We start from the raw sequence: 23,815 nt of genomic DNA, 5'->3' as shown, positions 1-23,815 counted from the left end.
ACCTGGATAGGAGAGGCAGCCGAGAAATTTTAAGAAAAACATTTTCTTAAAAATAAATATTAAGTGAATACTGCTAAGTATTAATCAGAGGCTTAGCTTTGGCTGGACAGTGGATGTCCCTCTACCAGAGACTTACTGGCTCTGTTGACTCTGGGGATGAGAACCTGCTTTAAACAGTATTTTAAGACTGGGTTCATGGTAGCTGTAGAAACAAACAGAAAACTCAGCAGAGCTGAACCTTGAATGCAATGGGTGCTGCCATGGTAACTCAGTGCTGTATGCAATCCTTGAGAAACCACAGCCTTTCTTCAGATAAATGTCAAGGGACTCTCCTAAGAAATAGAGCAAAGATTTATTTAGGAGAATAATAGCTTCTAAATGTGTGTCCTCTTACCCTGGGAGTGGCAGAATAGCCTTCAAGTATCACGTCAATCGTCTGGCCTGGGTACAGCTCCATCCTGATGGGGTGGAGTTGAAACACGGGGCTTTGAGGATCCCTGGGTGCCCGGGAGCACTGGGATTGGCAGTGGCTCTTAGCACTCCTCTTCTTAGCCAGTCTCTTCTTACCCAGCTTTTCTTGGGGACAGAAATCTTCATTCATCCAGAACAACTGTTGGACCCGACGTCCCTTGTTGGTCAACTTGAAGCGGTAATAACAGGTGTCCAGGCTGGAAAAGAGGAGGCAAGGATTGAGAGGATTCAGCTTTGAGTTGTTCCGTTCAGCTCTACAGCCTTGGGATTTACTCCTCCGGAAGTATTTAAAAAGTGAGCAACAAAATAGACATTTTTTTTTTTTTTTTAATGTAGGAAGGCTAAATGGTGATACTGCTAGGAACTACTAGGACAAGGTAACATCTATTCGTTGGGTCATTAGACTTGAGTCAGTGACTTGAGTTTGGTCCCTGAGTTGTCATCACCAGGAAAGGGGCCGTGGGGAAGTGGCCCACCCATCCCCAGTCTTTCTCAGCAGGTTAAGCTGCCACATAACACACAGATACAGTTCATGTGAAAATCACTTCAATTTACGAGAAATGGTACTGAGAAGTGAAAGCAAAACAGCTACTGAAGGAGAAGTATATTTCAAATTGTGTTGAGTAAATTTCTAGTAACTAGTTAAATGTCTTGTGATGGACTCCATTTGAAGGGAACTTTAAAGAGAAACAACACATATTCTCTAAACCTTACCAAAGGTCAAGGGGACTTAATGCATCAGAACACCACCTGGATCGGTCATTTATCTCAGACTAATGTGCTTTAAAGATGCTACTACGCATGCATGCATGCATGCATTCATTCATCTATTCTGCAAATATTTACTAAAGACCTCTTTATTGTCTGTCTCTTTGCTAGACACTGAAATTTCTAAGATCTTGGAGGTGGTTCAAATGTGTTTTTGTTTGAGTTTTTTTTTTTTTTTAAACTGATTTATAAGCTTACTTTAAAATATTCTCTTCAGGGAAAAAACTCATCTCAGGACTTTTAAGATTTATTTTTTATTTTTGGGGGCTTTGAGTTTTCATCCCATCTGTCCCTCCTTTGGAAAGACACCATGTCTAATAAGCAAGTTGAAGCTTGCTAAATAATAAGGAGTGTTTGCCAGTTGTCAGGTATAACCATTATTAGCTAAATATATGTCCAATGGGGCATGCTCATTGGAGTCTTCACTTTGTAGTTTGACTTCAGGGCTAAATGTAGGTTTTGGGGAAAATAATAAATAACATATACTATTTTATAAACTAGGCAGGGTCTCTGTCACTTATTCACAGTGTATCCTTCAGTCATCATAGCACCCCAGTAATACTAAGCATATTGATTAATTTTATTGATGAAGAAACAGAAGCTCTGAAAATTTAAAGGAGTTGTCCAAAAATATGCCATCAGAAGAGGTGGCATACGGGTATTTCTTTAGATCCCTGTGCCCCCAAAATTGGCAAACTTTTCCTGTAAAGGACTGAATAATAAATATTTTAGACCTTTTGGGACACGTAGTCCATCACAACTACTCAACTCTCCACTGTAGTGTGAAAGAAGCTGTAGACAATATATGTACATGAATGGGCGTGGCTGTCTTCCAATAACAGTTTGTTTATAGAAACAGGCAATGGGCTGCAGTTTTCCCACCCCTGCTTTTGATGATTCTTCTGGAGATCGCTGGCATCAAGATTTTATGTCAAAAAGAAGAACAACAGCGTTTAGGCAGAGCAGAAATTGGCAGCTAAAAGATACAGGTTTCTTCTATATTTGTTGAAAACTATCAGCTATCCCTCCAATTCTAGGCAAGTGTCAGAATATCCTTTGGGGCCATTTGACACTATTTGTAGATTAAGGAGAACATGTAATTAAGTCTGGTTTGCAGTATATTGTTTTTTATAATTATATTTGAATGCACTTAACAAATAAATTTGGAAACAGGAATAGTATGCAATGACAAAATGCCCTATCATATGGTCAATGGATAGGAGGAGAGGAGCATTTTTCGTATCTAGTTGACACAAAAACTGTAATTGGATGCCTCTCTGAAAACATATGCAATTAACGATCTCACTTGCCTATTACTTAACTCCTATTGGCTTATGGTATTTTCAATTAAGTGCCATATTTTGTAGATGAAGCAGAGGAAAGGAGGTATGGATGGGTTTGGGGGGAGGGTTCCTAACAGTATTCTGTCAGGTACATCTCTAAACACACTGTGTCCATCTTGGTTTCAGGGCCTTAGGCCAAAAGGCAGGAGCATCCCCTTGAGATCTGTTCACAGCACTGAAACAAACAGGCACCAATTCAGCTGGCTCCTGAGCGTCAACTAGTGACAATGCATGACTCTTCTGAGGAACCATAAACAAACCCTCACACGTGTCCTCCATGGTTAGTATTCTAACCCCATACATTTTTAGAGTCACATTTAGATCGTTCTGCTCAGAGATGTCTACACTGTACCACCTGTTATTTAAATATTTAGACTCTCTAGCTTTTCCTGAGTGATCAGGTGGAGCCAACTACAACCACCTCAGTTGCTGGTGCTACGGTGGGGAGGCAAGCAGAGAACATATACGAAAAAAAAAAATTACTGGCTTTGCAATACCTGGTAAGGTACATTTGAGATATATATATATATATATATATATATATAAATATAAAAATATAAAATTTTTAAAAAATATTTATTTATTTGGCTGCGCCGGGTCTTTAGTTGCAGCACGTGGGATCTTCATTGCCACATACGGGATCTTTAGTTGTGGCACATGGGCTCTTAGTTGCGGCATGCATGCGGGATCTAGTTTCCTGACCAGGGATCGAACCGCGGCCCCCTGCATTGGGAGCACGGAATCTTAACCGCTGAACCAGCAGGGAAGTCCCTGCAATATATTTTTACCTTCCTAGTTATACACTACTTAGGTTATCACTAAGGTCCATTTGTATTTTCTACATTCATGGAGAGGAATTAACAATATATTGGAATCAAAGAAGAGAAATCATGTTCAAGATTCTGAATTTGTCATAGAGAAGCCACTGTAAGTTTCAGAGAAGAATATACTTCCTGTGAACCATCTCTTCTCTAGTGTAGAGGGACACAGCTTGGAGAATGTAACCAAACTATGACTAGGAAATGTCTTCTTGTGGCTGATGAACCCATCTGGAGGGGGAAAAGTGAAGATAGGGAAGGGAGGGGGCTGACGAGGCTAGCTCTGTTTACTTAAAAATAATTTTCCGAAGTAGGAGTGATGCTCAGCTTATAGAATATAAGTGATATGCATAAAACTTGGTCCATGATATTTCCTTACCTAAAATGTGCTCCCAAATTGAGTTCTGGTGCAAAGGGCTTATCTGAAACAATGGTGGAGCCAATTCCTGAAGCCTGGACAGGTATCCGGTATGTGTTGCTATTTTCAAAGTCCAAAATGACTGTGTCTTTGAATGTCAGTATGTCGTTCAGGTTGGCAGTCAGTGTCAGTTCAACATCACTTTCTGGGGGAACTGTGCCTTCCTTGGGTTCAACCGTCCAGAGGGACTTTTTGTGTGCCTGTAACACAAGACTGCAAGTTAACAGTGAAGATATTCTTGGCTTTTCATTCTGCACATGTCAAAGCCCTCTGTATTTCAAATGCCTGGCACTGCAGAACTCAACATCAGAGACAAACATTATTTTTTTGAATCAAAGCAGCTGGGTGTTTGTTGGCTTTTCTTTTTTTTTCTTCAAAAAGCAATATGATTCTGAAGAGCAAACCTACAATTCTACTTTTGAATGCGCTGTGAAGATTCTTTACATCTCTTTCTTAAGACGACAGCCCAGTTCTCTAACAAGCTTATACTAATTATCTGCTCTAATCTCCAAATTCTGAGATACCAACAGAAGGTACAACATCCTTCCTGGAATTTGGAAGTTTTAAAAGAAATGTTTTTCCAATGCAGAGTTTCCATGATGTTATAGTAGGGATGAACAGCTTTCATTAATAAACACAATATAGGAAGTCATCTTCGTTCCTATTATTTCATCATAATCAATAGAATTTCATTTGCTAAAATTCCAAACTTATTTTGAAATGTGTGATAGGACTAAATTATAGAGTTGGAAGTGACTCCCACCAACCTGTTCCCTTTAACTGCTTAGATCCTCATAGCTCACTCTCTTTCCTCCCTAAGGTCTTTGACCAAACAATACCTCTCAATGAAGCCTACTCTGACCATCACATTTTAAGTTGCAAGCCTTCCCCCCAGTATTCCTGATCCCCTTTACCCTGCTCTATGTTTTCCCCTGAGCATTCACCATCTTCTAACATTGTGCATGATTGATTTATCATGCTTCTGTCTCTTTGCACTAACATATAAGCTCTCCAAAGAAGGGATTTTTGTCTTTTTTGTTATTGTTGTTCACTGATACATCCCTAGGATCTATAACTATGCCTGGTACGTAGGAGATGCTTAATAAATATTTGTTAAATGAATTCATATATCTGCCTTTTAATCAAATCCTTTGATGTTAGAGATCTTACTTATCATCTAAGGTAACTTATCCCTGGTTTTAATAACTCAAACTATTTGATATGTCTTCCTTATATTAGAGATATGTTTGTTTGTTTTTGACCTTCCAAACACTGGCATTTGGTCCACTCCCTTGGAGCTAAATAGAATAAATCAAATCTCCCTCTTTTGTTCAACAGCCCTTCAAATTCTACATCCAGCTTTAGAAGAAAACCCCATATGGCTCCAAAGTAAGTTGAAAATTTGGTTAAAGTGTCAAATAATAAAAAATGACTCATGCTATAAGCATCTTATTTAATTTAAAAATATAATTCTGTTTCTTTGGTGGTAATCTACTTTCCCAGGCTGCTTCTAAGATTTTTATCCTTGTATTTGATTGATTATAGTTCAGGTTCACTACAATGTCTCTAGTTATGGGTTTATTTGTATATCCTGCTTGGAATTTGCTACACTTCCAGAATCTGTGGTTTGATATGTTTATTTCTGAAAAATTCTCAGCCATTATGTTTTTAGATATTGTTTCTGCCTCATTCCTTCTCCTTTCCTTGTATTACTCCATTACACATGGGTATGACTTTCCTAGTGTGTCCTCTCTGTCTCAGCCTTCATCTGCATTTTCCATTCTTTCTCTGCCTGTGCTTCGTTTTGGATGACTTCCTCTGAGCTATCTTCCAGTTCATTATTCTTTCTTCAGCTGTGTGTAATTCACTGTTAAACACATTTATTATGTTATTAATTTCAGTGTTTTTTGTGTGTTTTTGAATTCAGGTTTTATTATTTACTTTTCTTTTTATACATTTTTCAGCCTTTTGAGATTTTTAAAAATTCTGATTATGACATTCGACTTATTAGCTACTTTTCCTATCCTTCCTAGTCAACTGTAAATTTTATAAGCAAATTGTTCTTAGGATTTTTCAATACATATAGCAAATACACGTTCAGTGGTTCTAAGGTCCAGGTGTTGTGGGAGACACAAAAATGTCCAAAGCACCATTCCTGCCCCCAAGAAGCTGATAGTAATGACATTCAGAGAGACCACCGTGTAAACAACAAAGATGCAAGTCAGAAGGAGGTTGGGGTGAAAGTGCCTCAGGGAAATCTAAAGAACAAGGTGCATTTCCAGAGCAGAAGATATTGAAATTCTTTGACTGTACGACAAATTTCCAGACACATTTTCTTTTCTGTCTAAATGTGAAATTGAGCATAATTTTCAGGTAGTGTGATCCCTAACTACATATATATATATATATATATATATATATTAGTTAGTTAGTTAATTAATTGGCTGCATTGGGTCTTCGTTGCAGCGTGCGGGCTTTCTCTAGTTGGCGGTGAGCGGGGGCTACTCTTTGTTGCGGTATGCGGGCTTCTCATTGCAGTGGCTTCTCTTGTTGCAGAGCGTGGGCTGTAGGAGCCCAGGCTTCAGTAGTTGCAGCATGTGGGCTCACTAGTTGTGGCTCACGGGCTCCAGAGCACAGGCTCAGTAGCTGTGGCGCACGGGCTTAGTTGCTCCACAGCATGTGGGATCTTCCCGGACCAGGGCTTGAACCTGTGTCCCCTGCATTGGCAGACGGATTCTTAACCACTGCGCCACCAGGGAAGTCCCCCTAACTGTATTATACTATTGCTTGATAAAATTCAAATTTATTCTACTCTAATTTTATATATAAACAATTATCTCAAAATGAACACAAAGCACCATATCCCTATTTTGATTGCTGTATCATTTAAATCATTTCTAACAGTCCTGTTTTGAGGAAGAAATGACTCAGAAATATTTATATGGATAGATATTCATAGAAAATATTTAGTGATGACTAACAATGCACTGGGAAAAGGCTGAAAAAAGAACTGGTATAGAGATCATTTCGAAACTTCCAGGATAATAATGGAGAGGCAAAGCCAAACTCTCCACTTCACTGAGGAGGAGTCTCATCACTCCCTTGTGAATCTTTCTTGGCTCCCCGTACTCTTCTGAGCAGGGAAGCTCAGAATAAGCCCTCTGAAGAAAAGCACAGAGAAGAAAACAACGACTTAAAAACAAATGTAAAATATACTCTATGGGCTGGATTTGAGAGGGCACTCCAGTCCGGAATTATCCGGCCTCTATTTAGTTCCTATGGTGTATTTCTCCTAGCAAATGTACAAACACATGTAGGTCTATGAGGGCTCAGGTACAATGTAAAGCTGCGGATCAGAAACTTCCTGACAAGCACAGATTGGGTTTGGAATAGAGTTGCTCTGCTTGATGATGGTTGTAAATAAGAAGAATGTATGTTGCAATTTGCAGGCAAGAGTTAGAAATTTCAGCCAGGCAGTATCTCACAGGATCGCAGTGCTTTGGAATGTCACCAAAATCCAGGTCTGGCCCCAAAGCAGATTCAGAGACTGGATTTGTTCAGTGGGCCCTGCACGGTCACTCTCTTGGGGACAGGCTCACAGGCGCTTAAATAAGGAGAATCTAAGATTTAAACTCAAATGCCAATTTCCCAATTAACAACTGAGGAAAATTCTGTTCCACAGACCACAGTGCTAATTATATTTCCTCCTGGTTTGAAAGTCTGAATGGGAACTAATAAATACATTGCATTTTAAAATTCAAATAAATTAAGCAAAGCACAGAAGAACAGTTCTCAAGATTATAAGTTGTTTATAAAGAGGATGTAGATGAATGATGATGTGGAAATTTTATTTTAATTTTGGTATTAATGGAAATTATAGGTTTAACTCTTAAGTCCAGATGCCTGTTATTATTCATAACCTTTTAATATGGGCCATCTCTAGAGACACAGATATAAAAGAAAACAAACATTAAATACCACACTAGTTAAACTAGGGCTGAGATAAGATATTTGTATGAGAATTTTCTCTATTCAGAGGACACTTGCCAAAAGAAATGTTGATGCTTGTATGACTCAAATTGTTTTTCCAAAATTTCTCTCTAACTTTTCTACTCACAGTAAATTAGCCCTAGTGGAGTACTAAAATATTAAGAAGACAGTAAGCAAAGTCTGTCTTTCCAGAACATTAACCTGTATTTGTATGTAGTTTTATCTTAAAATATTAGTAACAAAAAGATAATAATCCCCATAAATTCAATTTTGGGGACTATAGATCAATTATTACTGGCAAGAGAAACTACAAGATTGAATGTCACTGTATTTTGCTCATGTTGAGGGTCAAAGAAATAACTTCTTTGCATCTTAATTTATCCACTTTTCAAAAACAGTCTGTGATAGCCCAGTCACAGCAATGTAGGGTTCTCTGGCATGCACTTCAAAACTCTTATGTGTGTAACTGATTCACTTTGCTGTATAGCAGAAACTAACACAACATTGTAAATCAACCATATTCCAATAAAAATTTTTTAAAAATAACTAACAAGGACCTACTGTATAGCACAGGGAACTATACTCAACATTATGTAATAATGTACAAGGGAAAAGAACCTGACAAAGAATAAATATTTATATATATATAACTGAATCTCTGTGCTGTATACCTGAAACTTACATGATACTGTAATCAACTATACTTTAATAAAAAAATTAGAAACAAAAAACAAAACTCATAGCCTCGACCCATTTCCCAGTTCCAAAGCCACTGTCACATTTGTAGGCAGCTGTTACAGCAGTACCCACTCTCAGCACCAATATCTGTCTTAGTCAGCTGGGACTGCTACAACAAAGTACCGTAGACTGACTGGGTGGCTTATAAACTACAGAAATTTGTTTCTCACAATTCCGGAGGCTCTAAGTCTGAGATCAGAGTGCCAGCATGGTTGAGTTCTGCTGAGAGCCCTCTTTCAGACTGAAGACTGTTGCCTTTTCCTTGTATCCTCACATGGAAGAGAGCAGAGCAGAGGAAGCAAGCTATCTTCTGACCCTTAGTAGGGCACTAACCCCATCATGAGGACTCTACCCTTGTGACCTCATCTAATCCTAATTACCTCCCAAAGGCCCCACCTCCTAACACTATCACATTGGAGGGTAGGGTTTCAGCATATGAATTTTGGAGGAATACAAACATTCAGTTCCTGACATTCTGCCCCAGGCCCCCCAAATTCATGCCCTTCGCATATGTAAAATATATCCATTTCATCTAAACAGCTCCCAAAGCACATAACTTGTTTGGTTTCACAGGTTCACAGCTAGAGAGGAATTTTACCTCAGGATAAACGTACCTTGAGTCTCACTCATACCTGATCTAATTGATATTTAGATGAGACTCTAGAGTTGATACTGGAATAAGTTAAGACTGCTGGGACTGTTGGGATGGAATGCATGTATTTTGCATGTGAGAAGGACATCAATGTGGAGGGGCCAGGATGGAATGTTATGAACTGAATGTTTGTGTTCCTCCCGAATTAATGTTGAAACCCTATCCTCAATGTGATGGTACCAGGAGGTGAGGCCTTTGGGAGGTAATGAGAGTTAGATGAGGTCTTGAGGTGGAGCCCTCATGACCAGGATTAGTATCCTTGTTAAGAGTCATGAAAGACTCACTTCCTCTGCTCTGCTCTCTGTCATGTGAGGATACAGTGAGAAGTTATCAGTCTTCAGTCTGATCCAGCCTAGTGGTACTTTGTTATAGCAGCCTGAACTAAGACACAGTCCCAAAGTGAAAATACTAATATCCTCTAACATATTAACCACAGAAAATAACACAAAAGTGAGTTCTAAAGAGCTATAAATGCAAATGCAACTTCCTATAGATATTTTTAAGTGAGTCATTATAGCATCATTTCATTGGAGTTTTTATTACAGTAAACAGGAATCTCTGACATATCATTTTCAGTCTGACCTACATAATCAAAGTAATACATGGAAATAGATTTCCCATGCTTGAGTAACTAGCCCTTCTCTTTACTTAGAACTATCTGTCTTACTTTCAGTTGTTTTTATTCTAGGCTTTTATTTTATTTTGTCAGATTTCTCTCTTTAATGAAAAAAATCAGTAGATAATAAAGCTGGTTCCAAGGAGAATACAGAGACTGGTTTATATAGCCAGTGAAAGAAAAAAAAATGCTGAAATATAATTGCTATGTTAGATATTTGTTTCATTTCCTATAGAACAATAAAATCACAACATTTGATGTAATCTTTTGCATTTCTAGAAGTCTTTTAGAATTTAAATTTTAATGTCCTGATTGACTTTGAAAGACATACAGTAATCATTTTAGGCTATTATTTTAGATAAAGTAATGCCAGCTGCTATAATGGAAAGATTCCTGATACTCAATGGCTTCATAATACAGAAGCTTATTTCTGGCTCACATGCATTCCAGTTGGCAGGAGTGAGGACGGGCTTCTGTTCCATTCAGGCATTCAAGGGCCCCAGCTAAACAGATACTGACATGTTTATTAATTCATGGCTTCTAAGCCAGTGTGGACATTGACATCTGCCTGGCCAATAAGAGAATGGAGGGTCATATGCCAAGGTTTTATGCACAAGCCTGGAAGTGGCACACATCACTTCCGCTCACTTCCACTGGCCAGAGCTCAGTCACGCAGCCACACCTAACTCCAAAGGAGGCTGGGAAATGTCATCTGCTCTGGCCCAAGAGTAAAGGAGGACAGGCGTGGTGAACTGCTAGCTACTCTCTGCTCTAGCTACCTTGTTGGTTCCATATACTGTCACATCCTTAAGTCTTCCCCCAACTCAGCTTTTGGAAGGTGAAGAGTTCACTCTATCAGAACACAGAAGTAGGAGTATAATTTGGTATTTCAACTTCTATGGGAATTGCAGGCCTGGAGTTCATATCTATCTGCTGTTAGGACAAATGGAGGGGCAGCTAGAAGATATAATAAAAACGTTCTAGGCAGGATCATCTCATTCTGTTGGCCCTTCTTCCCAAATATATGGCCTTTGAACACTCTACACAGTTTTACTCATTTATGAGGTTCAGCTTACAATCAAAACATAAGTCAATGCCATTTTTGTCCTTCTTTTATCAAAAAAACAAATGCCTTTCAAAAGAGGGTATTGGCAATGTCAGCTTTCCTGTTCTAACCATTTATTTTCCTCGTCTAGCCAGCAGCACAGGTCAACCCTCTGTCTACAATAAAGAGAGGGTGTCACCAGCCTAAGTGCTATTTCAAGTCTGGGGACATTAGTTTTCAACGGATGGGTACCATTTCTATTCTGATTCCTGCTGACACGGGTTGGCTGTTCCGGAAAGAAGACCTGAAGTTGCTCTCTAGGGCTGAAGTGGTCAGTTTTCTTTTTGATGAAGCTTATTAATCAATGTTTGGCATAAAACCAGGCAGCAAAGTACATCCTAGAATCCAAGAACAAGGCACATTAAAATGCCAGCTGCTGGGACTTCCCTGGTGGTCCAGTGGCTAAGACTCTGCACTCCCAATGCAGGGGGCCTGGGTTCGATCCCTGGTCATGGAACTAGATCCCACATGCCGCAACTAAGAGTTCATATGCTGCAACTAAAGATCCCACATGCCACAACTACAAGATCCCACATGCGGCAACTAAAGATCTCGCATGCTGCAACTAAAAAAAAAAAAAAAAAAGATCCCGCACGTGGCAATGAAGATCCCATGTGCTGCAACTAAGACCCGGTGAAGCCAAATAAATATATATATTAAAAAATAATAATAAAAAAATAAAATAAAATGCCAGCTGCTAAGGTACTGGACTATCCTTACCAAAAGTTAGGCTCTAAACCACTCTCACCTTATGTCTCTTTGGTATTTGGCTTTTAGGGGTATCCTTTGTTTTTAGGGAGGACTTGGCCTATGTGACATTTTATGTTATTAGATGGCAAATTTGACTAAAGGAGGGATGGATGAATGATAATCATAGCTATGGAGAACATTTGGTAACCCTTTCAAAATAACAATACAGGAAGACAACGACTGATAGGTTAGGAAGGAAGGCTCTAAAGGAAAAGAGACATTGTGGTTTGAGTCCCAGATCTGCCACATTGCAGCTGTTGGACATTGGGCATGTCACTTAACCGTGTCCAGCCTCAGCTTTCCCACCTGCAGCTCATGAGACTGACTGCACCTTCTGCATAGAGTTGATGGTTAAATGAGGTGATGCATATAAAACTCAGAATAGTGTCTGGCACACAGTTAAGTCTCCATAAATGACAGCTATTGTCATCATTTTACCAAGAGCTGAAATGTCCCACATGACACAATTATGGGCTCAATAGTATTTGTCCCTGAAATATATTACAAAACTGAGACAGTAAGGATGGATGCTAAGAAAGCATTAACATACAATACTCTTGCCAGAAGAGAAGCATCTCATAAGGGTTTACAGTACGCAGAAGTCTAAGATGGCTACTCCTACTCCATCTCCTGGTGTCCGGTTATCTTCTCCTAGTTATTAAATCAAACACTAGTCTAGGCACTGCTGTGAGGGGATTTTGCAGACGGAGAGATTACCCCAGTGCTCCTGACTTACGCCGGAACACAGAGCCCTTAGAAAGGATCGGGCTCTTCCTAATGAGATTCTAAGCATGTGAGGGTCTATGGAAGGGGTACATGGTGGGGAACTGTGGGGGGCTTGACGGCTGACAGCAGTCCCTGGCTGACAGCTAGCAAGAAAATGGGGCCTCAGTTATTCAACTGAGAGAAAACAAACTTTGCCAAACCTGAGGGGGCCTAGAAGTGGATCTTTCCCTAGTCAAGCCTCCAGAAGGGAATGCAGCTCAGTCAGCATCTCGATCTCAGCCTTCTGAGATCCTAAAGGCAGGATCCAGCCAAGTCATGTCTGGACTTCTGACCCATGGAAACTGAGGTAATACATTTGTAGTGTATTAAGCCACTAAGTTTGGAGTAATTGTTTATGTAGCAATAGAAAACTAATACAGGGTTCCAAAGATGAAAAAAATTAGCTTTCCTAAGCCTTCTACCAAAATCTCAGCAACAGCTGCCTCTGTTCCTTCTATGAATTGGGGCTAGAATGCCTGAGTCATTCCAGTAGCCCATGAACAACACATACAGGAGGTTGGTATGTGTATGTGCATATGACTGTGCAAAGGATGGAAAAATTGTGATCTTTTGCAATTCAGAATTCCATGCCTGCTGGTGATAAGTGTTAAACCCTCCTCCTTAGATATGAGGGTACACATATCTAAGGCTAACATTTGCTTTTTATTTGACAATAGGGCATTAGCACACTTAGGCAGTGATCAGGTCCCAAGGTAAAACAGTCAGAGCTTTTATAAATTACCCTATCATGTACTTAATATTTGCCATAAAAGACAAAAGTGTTTGCACATGTCGTTTCAACAGTAAACGAGAGCAAATACACTCAGGCAGACCTCCTATCCTGCAGTGCTAATGACTATGAAGCTTGAAGAAAACAGCACTGTGCCCTTTTCTCTAAAATGACTCCCTTGCCAGTTGAAATCTGCAGGAATTTCCTTCCATGGAATGAGAGGACACAAATGACAACAGGAACCAAGGTGCAGAGTCAGGGATTTCTCTGGATTTATACTATTATCTCAGCAGATGACCAATTCTTTGTGGAACAAGAACAATGAACAGTCACTGAGGCCTTTCTCTTTTTTGTCCTCTAAATGATATCTGTAGTCATATGGTTCTCTGCCCTGAAGTGAGTCACTTTGCTGCTTAAAATAATTAACTGAACGTTAGGAGATGAAGTACAAAAGAAATGATGCCGGAGCTTTATAAGAGAAGCAGAGAGGGTCATCATTAAAAGAGAGGGCTTTAAAGTCACATGGAGACCTGTCGGTCAACTGTGGACTCTGCCCATTTGTAGCCAGGTGGCTCTGTATTAATTTTTAAAATCTAGGTTTCAGTTTTCTCATCTGTTAAATGTATTACTTGAAGATGAAATAAAATGGGTGCCAAGCACATAGTACTTTGTCTACCACAAAATAAATACTCAATAATTGGTGGTTATTATTAACGTTATCATTCAAAACCTCACGTCCAGTTCTCCTTCCTGCTTGCACCCTCCCCAATCTAGTTGACAGGAATCTCTTTCACAGGCCTGATCCTATGCCTCTCCTGCTGGAAATTCTGGATGGCTCTCCAGTGTCTGGACCAGTGGTGCTGAATTTTTTTCCCCTTTGAGAAAGCTATGGAACCCCTCCATAGAAAAAGTACACACACACACACCCCACATATCCCAAACTTTACATATAATTTCCAGGGTTCATGGACCCCCAAACATGGTGGGTGTTTCTCATCTTTTCTGTTTGAAACAGAGGCAGCCTGCAATCAAGACTGGTGCACCAGATAAGAACCTATGGCCTGGAGGATTTGTTCCAAATCCTTTGTTAGCCCCAATGCACTTTTCCAGGCTTACTTCCCAGGCGCTGTCAATTTCCAACACACACCCTCAGTTTCAGCCACACCAGATCTTCCCGAGTGTGCTGTACATCATCACTGCATTTGACTATGCTGTTCTCTGGAAATGTACACCCCATTTCCCTGTCCTTCTCCTCCTTATGCCTCAAGTCTCCACTCAAATGTGCCTACCTCTGAACATTTTTAATTTTATGGAAGAATTAGCCACTTCCTCCTCTGTGCTTATATATAACATAGCAGCACACTGTAATACTGTGTTATTTTTGTATCCATTTCTTTTTTTTGAAACTGTAAACTCTTTGAAGAAAGAGATCATTCTTATGATTTTATGAAGAAAGATCATTTTTATGTCTCTCCCTTCAGCTAGCAGAGTTCATCCCAGGCATGAGGAAGATGCTTAAAAATACTTATTTATTGGTCAATAAATATATGAAAAATGTTCAGCATCACCAGTAAGCCAAAGAAACACAGACTTAACTAATGACACAACACTTTTTTTCATCTGCCAGTTCAGTAAAACAAACAAAATGTTAGCAAGGGTCTCGGAGAGGGTGACATTCTTTAACACTGACGGGGGTAGGGTGGGTAGGATACAAACCGGTACAAACTTTCTGAGACACCATATCAAAAGATGTATCAATACTCTTAGTTATGTTCATGCCATTTGACCCAGCAATTGCATTTCTAGGTATTTAGTCTAAGGAAACAGTTAAAGATGGGAGCAGCAATTAAGATGTGAGCATTGTTTACAGTGGTGAAAACCTGGAAACCACCTATCAGCAGGGGATTAGTTAGTTAAACAACTGTCGTGGAGCCAAATGATGCAATAAAGTCAGTCACTGAACATGATCTGAACAGGAATACTCCTTAATAATTCATATCAAAATTGACTATACTACATGGCTGAATGAAAATAGCTGGTAATGAAATAGTATTATTTGACGGTGGGGGGTAGGAATACACAGTCAGACACACAAACACAGTAAAGTTTTGGAAGATGTACACCAAAGATTTTATAATGGTTATCTTCAGGGTGGCATACAGTGATTTTTTTCTCTATCCTTATAGAATAAACAGAAGTTAAGGAAACGTTATTTGTGTAACAAGAAGACACACGTATACTTCTTGAATAAATAACTCATTCTAAAAGGATACGATCACTCTTCTCTTTAGAGAGCATTTAATTTTAACTCTGCTCTCTTGCTTCAGATTCATTCCCAGTTTCTTTCTTTCTTAGAAGCTCTTTCTTTAAAAATAAATAATACACGTCACAGTGTTAAATTCAAATGGATTCAAGGATAATGAGTGTCTCTCTCTCTCTCTCTCATGCCTGTGCATGATCACTAGTTACCATCCCCCGAGGCAGCCACTGTTTGCTGTTTTCTGCCTGGCTTTTCAGAGAAACTTTATAAGTAAAATTAGACATATATGTATTTATATTATTACATATATACTTTTCTTGCATAAATGGTAGCATACTTACACACTCTGTCCTGAAGCATGACGTAAATTTTTAAATTTTATTTGTATTAAATGTATACACATACACAATTTCCAAAGTTAAATGGTTCTAGAAAAGTGATATTGTGAGAATTTGGTAAAGTTGCAGGATACAAAATTAATACACAGAAATCTCTTGCATTCCTATACACTAACAACGAAAGATCAGAAAGAGAAATTAAGGAAACAATCCCATTTACCACTGCAACAAAAAGAATAAAATACCTAGGAATAAACCTACCTAAGGAGGGAAAAGACCTGTACTCAGAAAACTATAAGATACTGATGAAAGAAATCAAAGACAACACAAACAGATGGAGAGATATACCATGTTCTTGGATCAGAAGAATCAATATTGTGAAAATAACTATACTACCAAAAGCAATCTACAGACTCAATGCAATGGCATTTTCCACAGAATTAGAACAAAAAATTTTACAGTTTGTATGGAAACACAAAAGACCCTGAATAGCCAAATCAATCTTGAGAAAGAAAAACTGAGCTGGAGGAATCAGGCTACCAGACTTCAGACTATACTACAAAGCTACAGTAATCAAGACAGTATGGTACTGGCACAAAAACAGAAATATAGATCAATGGAAAAGGATAGAAAGCCCAGAGATAAACCCACACACCTATGGTTACCTAATCTATGACAAAGGAGGCAAGAATATACGATGGAGAAAAGACAGCCTCTTCTATAAGTGGTGCTGGGAAAACTGGATAGCTACATGTAAAAGAATGAAATTAGAACACTCCCTAACACCATACACAAAAATAAACTCAAAACAGATCAAAGACCTAAATGTAAGGCCAGACACTATAAAACCATTAGAGGAGAACATAGGCAGAACACCCTTTGACATAAATCACAGCAAGATCTTTTTTGACTCACCTCCTAGAGTAATGAAAATAAAAACAAAAATAAACAAATGGGATCTTATGAAACTTCAAAGTTTTGTGCAGCAAAGGAAGCCATAAACAAAACAAAACAAAACAAAACAAAGACATTTCTCCAAAGAAGATATACTGGTTGCCAACAAACACACAAAAGAATGCTCAACATCACTAATCATTAGAGAAATGCAAATCAAAACTACAATGAGGTATCACCTCACACTGGTCAGAATGGCCATCATCAAAAAATCTACAAACAGTAAATGCTGGAGAGGGTGTGGAGAAAAGGGAACCCTCCTACACTGTTGATGGGAATGTAAATTGGTACAGCCACTATGCAGAACGGTATGGAGGTTCTTTTAAAAACTAACACAGAGCTACCATATGACCCAACAATCCCACTCTTAGGCATATATCCAGAGGGAACCATAATTCGAAAGGATGCATGCACCCTGATGTTCATTGCAGCACTCTTTACAATAGCCAGGACATGGAAGCAACATAAATGTCCATCAACAGAGGAATGGATAAAGAAGATGTGATACATATATACAATGGAATATTACTCAGTCATAAAAAGGAACAAAATAGTGCCATTTGCAGAGACATGGATGGATAGAGATTGTCATACACAGTGAAGTAAGTCAGAGAGAGAAAAACAAATATCATATAATATTGCTTATATGTGGAATCTAGAAAAATGATACAGAGGAACTTATTGGCAAAACAGAAATAGAGTCACAGATGTAGAGAATAAACTTATGGTTACCAAGGGGGATAAGAGGGGGTGGGATGAATTGGGAGATTGGGATTGACATATATACACTACCACGTTAAAAACAGATAACTAATGAGAACCTACTGTGTAGCACAGGGAACTCTACTCCATGATCTGTGGTGACCTAAACGGGAAGGGAATCTCAGAAAGAGTGGATATATGCATATGTATAACTGATTCACTTTGCTGTACAGCAGAAACTAACACAACATCATAAAGCAACTATGCTCCAATAAAAATTAATTTAAAAATATTTTTAAGAAGGTATACTGTGAAAAACACTTGTCTCTTGAACACACTCTCCCACCCTTCTCATTCTCATTCTCATTGTTGCACATTAATGAGGGCAACCCCTTTAATTTTTAGCATTTTCTTTTGGTGTTTACCTTCACATCTGTAAGTAATCTACTGCTACTTCTTAATTTTTCAGTTTGAGCCTTATCCATTTGCTTCTATGGAAGATAATGAAAGCTTTCTTCCTCTCCCTCTCTCTGTGCATTTGTTTTACCAACTCTTCTACATTTTCATTTTGGGTAGTTTCATCTGACGGTTCACTTCCACAGTTTTCATCTGTATGTAATACGCAGTTAAACCCATCTATTGAGTTCCTAATTTCAATTGTATTTTTTAGGTCTTCAATTCCCATTTTTTCTCTTTTATACTTTCTAGATCTCTACCAAAATTTTAAATCTTGCCTTTTATTTCCTTCAGTATATTAAGCATATTGTAGTTTTATATTAATTTGTCTCCCGTATGCCTGGTAATTTTTAAATTAACTGTTTGACGTTGTGTATGAAAACTGTAGAGATACTTTGAGGCTTAGAACAATGTTGTCTTCCTCTGGTGAGACTATATATTTGCTTCTAGGAAAGATGTTGGGGAAAACTAGCAATCCTGGAACTCCTTTATATAGGCAGAGATTAAAATGATGGTCCGTACTAGCTTACTTTTGTTCCCAGAATGTAGCTTTTCCTAGTACTAACCAAAAGTTTGGGAGTCTTACCAAGTCCATTCTTCTCCAATTTTTCTCTCTCTAGCCTGTCCTGATTCCAATGTTTACCTTCTTAGACCAGTGAGTTTTCTGAAAGCTCCTTTCAGTTTTTCAGCCTCTTCTGGTACTATATGGGAAAAGCAGTCACAAACGCTGGACATATATTTCTCAATTTCCTTTTTCTTTTGGGTTGTCATTGGCTTTGTTTGCTCCATCATTCCCTGAAACTCATGATTTTTCGTATCTTGCCCAGCTTTTCTCTCTGTTCTTAGAGGGAAGTAGTTCAGAATGATATATTGAATTGAAAGGGCTTGGTCTGAGCTTGGTATGCTGAGAGTTCCGGTTGGTCAAGCAATTGCCCTACCTCTTAATTTCCCCATTAAGTCTGAGAATTTTAAGGCCAGCAGACTTTGATTGTATGAGGGAGGCAGGTATCTGTAATTTACACAGCTCTTAAGTAATATGTACCAACAATTTTTTTTTAATTTTTATTTTATATTGGAGCATAGTTGATTAACAATGTTGGGTTAGTTTCAGGTGTACAGCAAAGTGATTCAGTTATACACATACATGTATCTATTCTTTTTCAACAATCTTTTAAGGCTACAAGGAGGTATCTTTGAACAAGGACAATAATGTTCTTTCTGAAAGTCACTGCCTTCTCAAGACAGATTAAAATTTTTTAATTAAAAAATTTACAAAATTAAAAAAAATTTTTAAAGAGACAGTGAAAAGTGTCATATCAAACACAAGTCATGATGATAGTTAAATAAAAGGAAATAGGACTGCTCTGAGCACATAGGCATGATTTTCACAGTGCCAGGAAGCATCTGTACAAATACATGAATAAATAAGCCCCAAGGAGCTAAAGAATTAGAAAGCTAATGAACCTGAAATTTCTAAAGTAAGTTATTTGCTAATAAACCTTTTTTTCTTTGATGTGGAAGAACACATATGGATTCATCAATAAAAATGTTTTATATTTTATAAGATGGCTTCACTGTCAAAAATTATAGAAACAAGTGAAGAGTAAGGAAAAAGGCAGCATTAGAGTTCCCATTTGACAGAGCACTGTACTACGTGGATCAGTTAAATTTGAAACCTTGGGGCCTCTCTGAGTGTGCCTTATTTCTTTTTCTTTCTTACCTAAGAAAAATATAAAAGATCTTAAGATACAGTGTCATAAAAATTTAAGTCTTTCCATAAGCCATTTCACCTAGATCTTCTTGTCTGTCAACACTAATAATCAAAGTTACCATCTATTGAATGCTGAGTGCTAATTTTTTACCAGGCACTTTCTACATAGATTATCATGTTTAATCTTCTAGATGCCATTACTAGTTCCATTTAAAGAGAAGGAACCAAAGGCTCTGAAAGATTAAATAACGTGCCCAGAATCAGTGCACGCACAGTTAAGGCTTGATTCCGGATCTGTTTGAATACAGTACCTACACTGCCGATAGTACAGAATACTACTTCAGCACTGACACACTTAACCACTCTTTGTTGAGTGACTACCATATGTAAGATAACTGTGCATGACACATGACCATGCCCACCCTCAGATAATGTTGTCCTCCCCTCCCAGACACACCCCAGTTTAATGTCCTAACATCTCAGAGGAGGATTTTTTTTCTTCCAAAGCATGAAACAATGCTGCATACAACTTCATCGCAACTGACATTTAAAAAAATACCCCAAGTGTCACCCTATGGAGAGCTCTACTATGTTATATATGCCTCTCCAGTCTCTTTCCTTTTACTTGAGACAGGGAAGATGAAATGTGACTACGGAAGAATATGATCTGCTCCCTGATCAACATCATATAATATTGACGTATGTGTGTTGGGGATTTCATACCATTAATAAACTTTTACACCATGCATCTCTTCTTGTCTTTTCTCATTATATAAAAGTGTTTATTTCATTTTGTACTAGCTTATTATTGAAGATGACTGTCTACTGTCAGTACACAAACAGGCAGAATAAATTCTTTAGTTGATAATGACAATAATAGGCATCCCCTAAAAGTGACATGAGTTGGTGTCTTAGTCAATGTGGGTTGCTATAACAGAATACTATACTGGGTGGTTTATTAACAACAGAAATTCATTTCTCGCAGTTCTGGTGGATGGCAGTCTGAGATCAGAGTGCCAACATGATCAGGTTCTGGCATGAGCGAGCTCGCTTCTGGGTTGCAGACAACCATTTTTCTCATTGTATCCTCACGTGATGGAGAGGGTGAGAAAGCTCTCTGGGGTCTCTTTTATGAGGGCACTAATCTCATTCATGAGGACTCTACCTTCATGACTTAATTACCTCCCAAAGGTCTCATCTCCTAATACCATCACTTGGGGGGTTAGGATTTCAATATATGAATTTGGAGGGCAGGGCACAAACATTTAGCCCATTGCAGTTGGGTTGATGATGATGATGGTAATAGGGAAGAAGTTATAGATTTTTATGGAGGAGGGAAATTAGAACTTGAAAAAAAAAGCACATTTGATCCATATGAAGGAAGTTTTGCCTTAATCTCCCTCTGTGGTGACAAGTATTAACTGTATGCCTGAATAATAATTAATTAACATAAACAATTTGCTAAAGCTAAGTAAGAGCTGGAATAGGCAGAATGAAGATGGAAAGGTTTACAAAGCATGCAGGAAACCAAGACATTTTTCTTTTATTTTCTGGCTAGCTCTTTAGTGACAAGGAAATCAAATCTCCTTTCATTTTGGCTCTAGCTTATACTGGAACTAATCATATTCAATCAGTAGAGCTGTCGCTCTAAATTCATGGAAGGTGCTGACCCATCATGTTACCTAACATTCAATCAGTAGCTTTCCTTCTCTCAGGGTGGTTTATAATCAATATGACCTATTGGAATCTGTCTTTTGAGTTTCACATTTAGCTATGCCAAAGTAAAAGAGGTCTCAAGTGAGGGTGGGGGTGAGAGGCTTACAGCTCTCTGTCAAGTACAAACCTTTGCTTCTGGAAGTCTCTTGATATCACTGCCACTGGTATCCTCTTGTCACTGAATGAGTCCCTTGGTATGGCTTAGGAAAAGCACAGTCCATTCTGGAATGGCTATGACTTTTATGTGGTGAAAGAAAAGATGCCCACCATGATAAACTAGAATGTTATTCTCTTCTTATCTCCTTATTACTGTGAATTTATTTTATAGATTTTTCACAATTAAGGCTAAGACATAAGAACTCTGCTCTCTCATGCCAGCTGAAGATACATTTCATCATCCTTTTGTCAGTGCTCACTGATAATATATAAAGCACTATAAAAAGCAGTTAAGAGGACTGACAATAGATCAATGAGCTTAAGCTTTAAAACATGTCTTTTACTCTAACACACAGAAAAAAGAGATAATGTTTTGAAAAATGAAAAGCCAGGCATAGTTGTTTCCATATCTTGGCAACTGGAAATAATGCTGCTGTGAACACCAGGGTGTGTGTATTTTTTTGAATTAGTGTTTATGTTTTTTTCAGAGATATACCCAGGAGTGGAACTGCTGGGTCACATGGTAGTTCTATTTTTAGTTTTTTAAAAAAACTTCCATATTGTTTTCCACAGTGGCTGCACCAGTTTACAGTCTCACCAACAGTGTACAAGGGTCTCCTTTTCTCCACATCCTTGCCAGCATTTGTTATTTGGGACTTTTTGATGATAGCAATTCTGACAGGTGAGAGGTGGTAACTCATTGTGGTTTTGATTTGCATTTTCCTGATGATTAGCGATGTTGAGCATCTTTTCATGTGCCTGTTGGCCATCTGCATTTCCTCTTTGGAAAAACGTCTATTCAGTTCTTCTGCCCATTTTTTAATTGTGCTTTTTTTTGATGTTGAGTTGTATGAGCTGTTTATATATGTTGGATATTAATCTCTTATCAATCCTACCATTTGCAAATATTTTCTCCCATTCAGTAGGTTGTCTTTTTGATTTGATGCTGGTTTCCAGGCAAAGTTGTACTCAAAAACAAGGTAAACATCATATGGGCCAGAAGTGGAAGAGAAACAATAACCTTCTAGTAAAGGAAGCTCAAGGGAGAAAAACGGAAACCAAAAAGAGCTTCCAGGAAGTAAAGGATAAGGGTCAAGGTCCCAAGCTAAGAGAGATTCCTTGTATTTGAAAGAAGGCTAAACAAAGCTGTGATGTTCCTGAGGCTACAGTCTACACACAGGCTTGTGCCAGTGGTGGTGGACATTATGGTGGTGAAATAGAGACTGTCATGTAGATAGGCTCCAGGCCAAGCCACTGCCCAGTGTGATGACTGAATCTACATCCCCATGGAAAAAAGGCTCAACACTTGATTCTGGACTAGTGATTTGCTCAGGGTGAAGACAAATGGAAAAAATGCTAGACAGGGAGATAAGAGGCACTGAGAATGAGAGAAAAAATACCCCACACCTGATTAATTTATCATTTAAAATTCCAAATGCAACCTCAAACAACAGGTTAATGAATTCATTCTTGAGCATCAATAGAGCTAAATGAAATTGATTAGAAAATGTGCCGAGACCCTTGTAGAGGTTCAGGATACGATAATATATATAAAACAAGGATTATGAAACAAAAACATGAAGATATGAATTGAGAATTGTAGATATGAATAACCAATTATAAATCTTGGAATTGAAAAGTACAGTCACCGAAATTAAATTTAAAAAGTAAGGATTCCCAGGTGGTGCAGTGGTTAAGAATCCAGCTGCCAATGCAGGGGACATGGGTTCAAGACCTGGTCTGGGAAGATCCCACATGCCGCAGCGCAACTAAGTCCATGCACCACAACTACTGAGACTGCGCTCTAGAGCCCGCGAACCACAACTACTGAGCCCACGTGCTGCAGCTACTGAAGCCCGCACATCCTAGAGTCCGTGCTCTGCAACAAGAGAAGCCACCACAATGAGAAGCCCGCACACCGCAATGAAGAGTAGCCCCTGCTCGCCACAACTAGAGAAAGCCCGCGTGCAGCAACGAAGACTCAACGCAGCATAAATAAATAAATAAACAAATAAATGTATTTAAAAAAGTAAGTAGATAAGATAAACTTGATTTGCCAAAAGCAAAAAGAGAATTTGGAAACTGGAACATACCACTGAGGAGGCACCACAGAGAGATGAAGAGATGGATGAAGAGATGAAAGATATGGATGGAAATAAAATTAAGCTTGTAGAATTGCACAGAAACATTTGCGTGTGTGTGTGTGTGTGTGTGTGTGCATGTGCATATATGTGTATTGTTTTCCTCAGAGTAGAAAATAGAAGGACCGGTAGAGAAGAAACATTTGAAGAGATGATGGCAAAAAACTTTCCAGTATTTAAGGGTCAAATCTTCAGATACAGTAAAGAGAAATTTAAG

The 23,815-nt window shown here is 38.5% G+C and overlaps 1 protein-coding gene across 1 annotated transcript in view; it reads right to left on the bottom strand.

Annotated features, from left to right (window-relative positions):
- The window catches only part of HYDIN (HYDIN axonemal central pair apparatus protein), a 435,992-nt gene that overhangs the window by 184,557 nt on the left and 227,620 nt on the right, over positions 1-23,815 (bottom strand). The window contains exons 20-21 of the mRNA XM_060288997.1: positions 3,780-4,018; positions 395-668 (exon numbers count right to left, since the gene is read on the bottom strand). Of these exons, the coding sequence (XP_060144980.1) occupies positions 395-668; positions 3,780-4,018 (513 nt within the window). The remainder of the gene's footprint in view (positions 1-394; positions 669-3,779; positions 4,019-23,815) is intronic.

The sequence above is a fragment of the Globicephala melas genome, chromosome 19, assembly GCF_963455315.2.
Source record: "Globicephala melas chromosome 19, mGloMel1.2, whole genome shotgun sequence".
NCBI classification, from domain to species: Eukaryota; Metazoa; Chordata; class Mammalia; order Artiodactyla; family Delphinidae; genus Globicephala; species Globicephala melas.
Note: the sequence above shows the minus strand (reverse complement) of the source record. Positions and strands in the feature narration are given on the sequence as shown.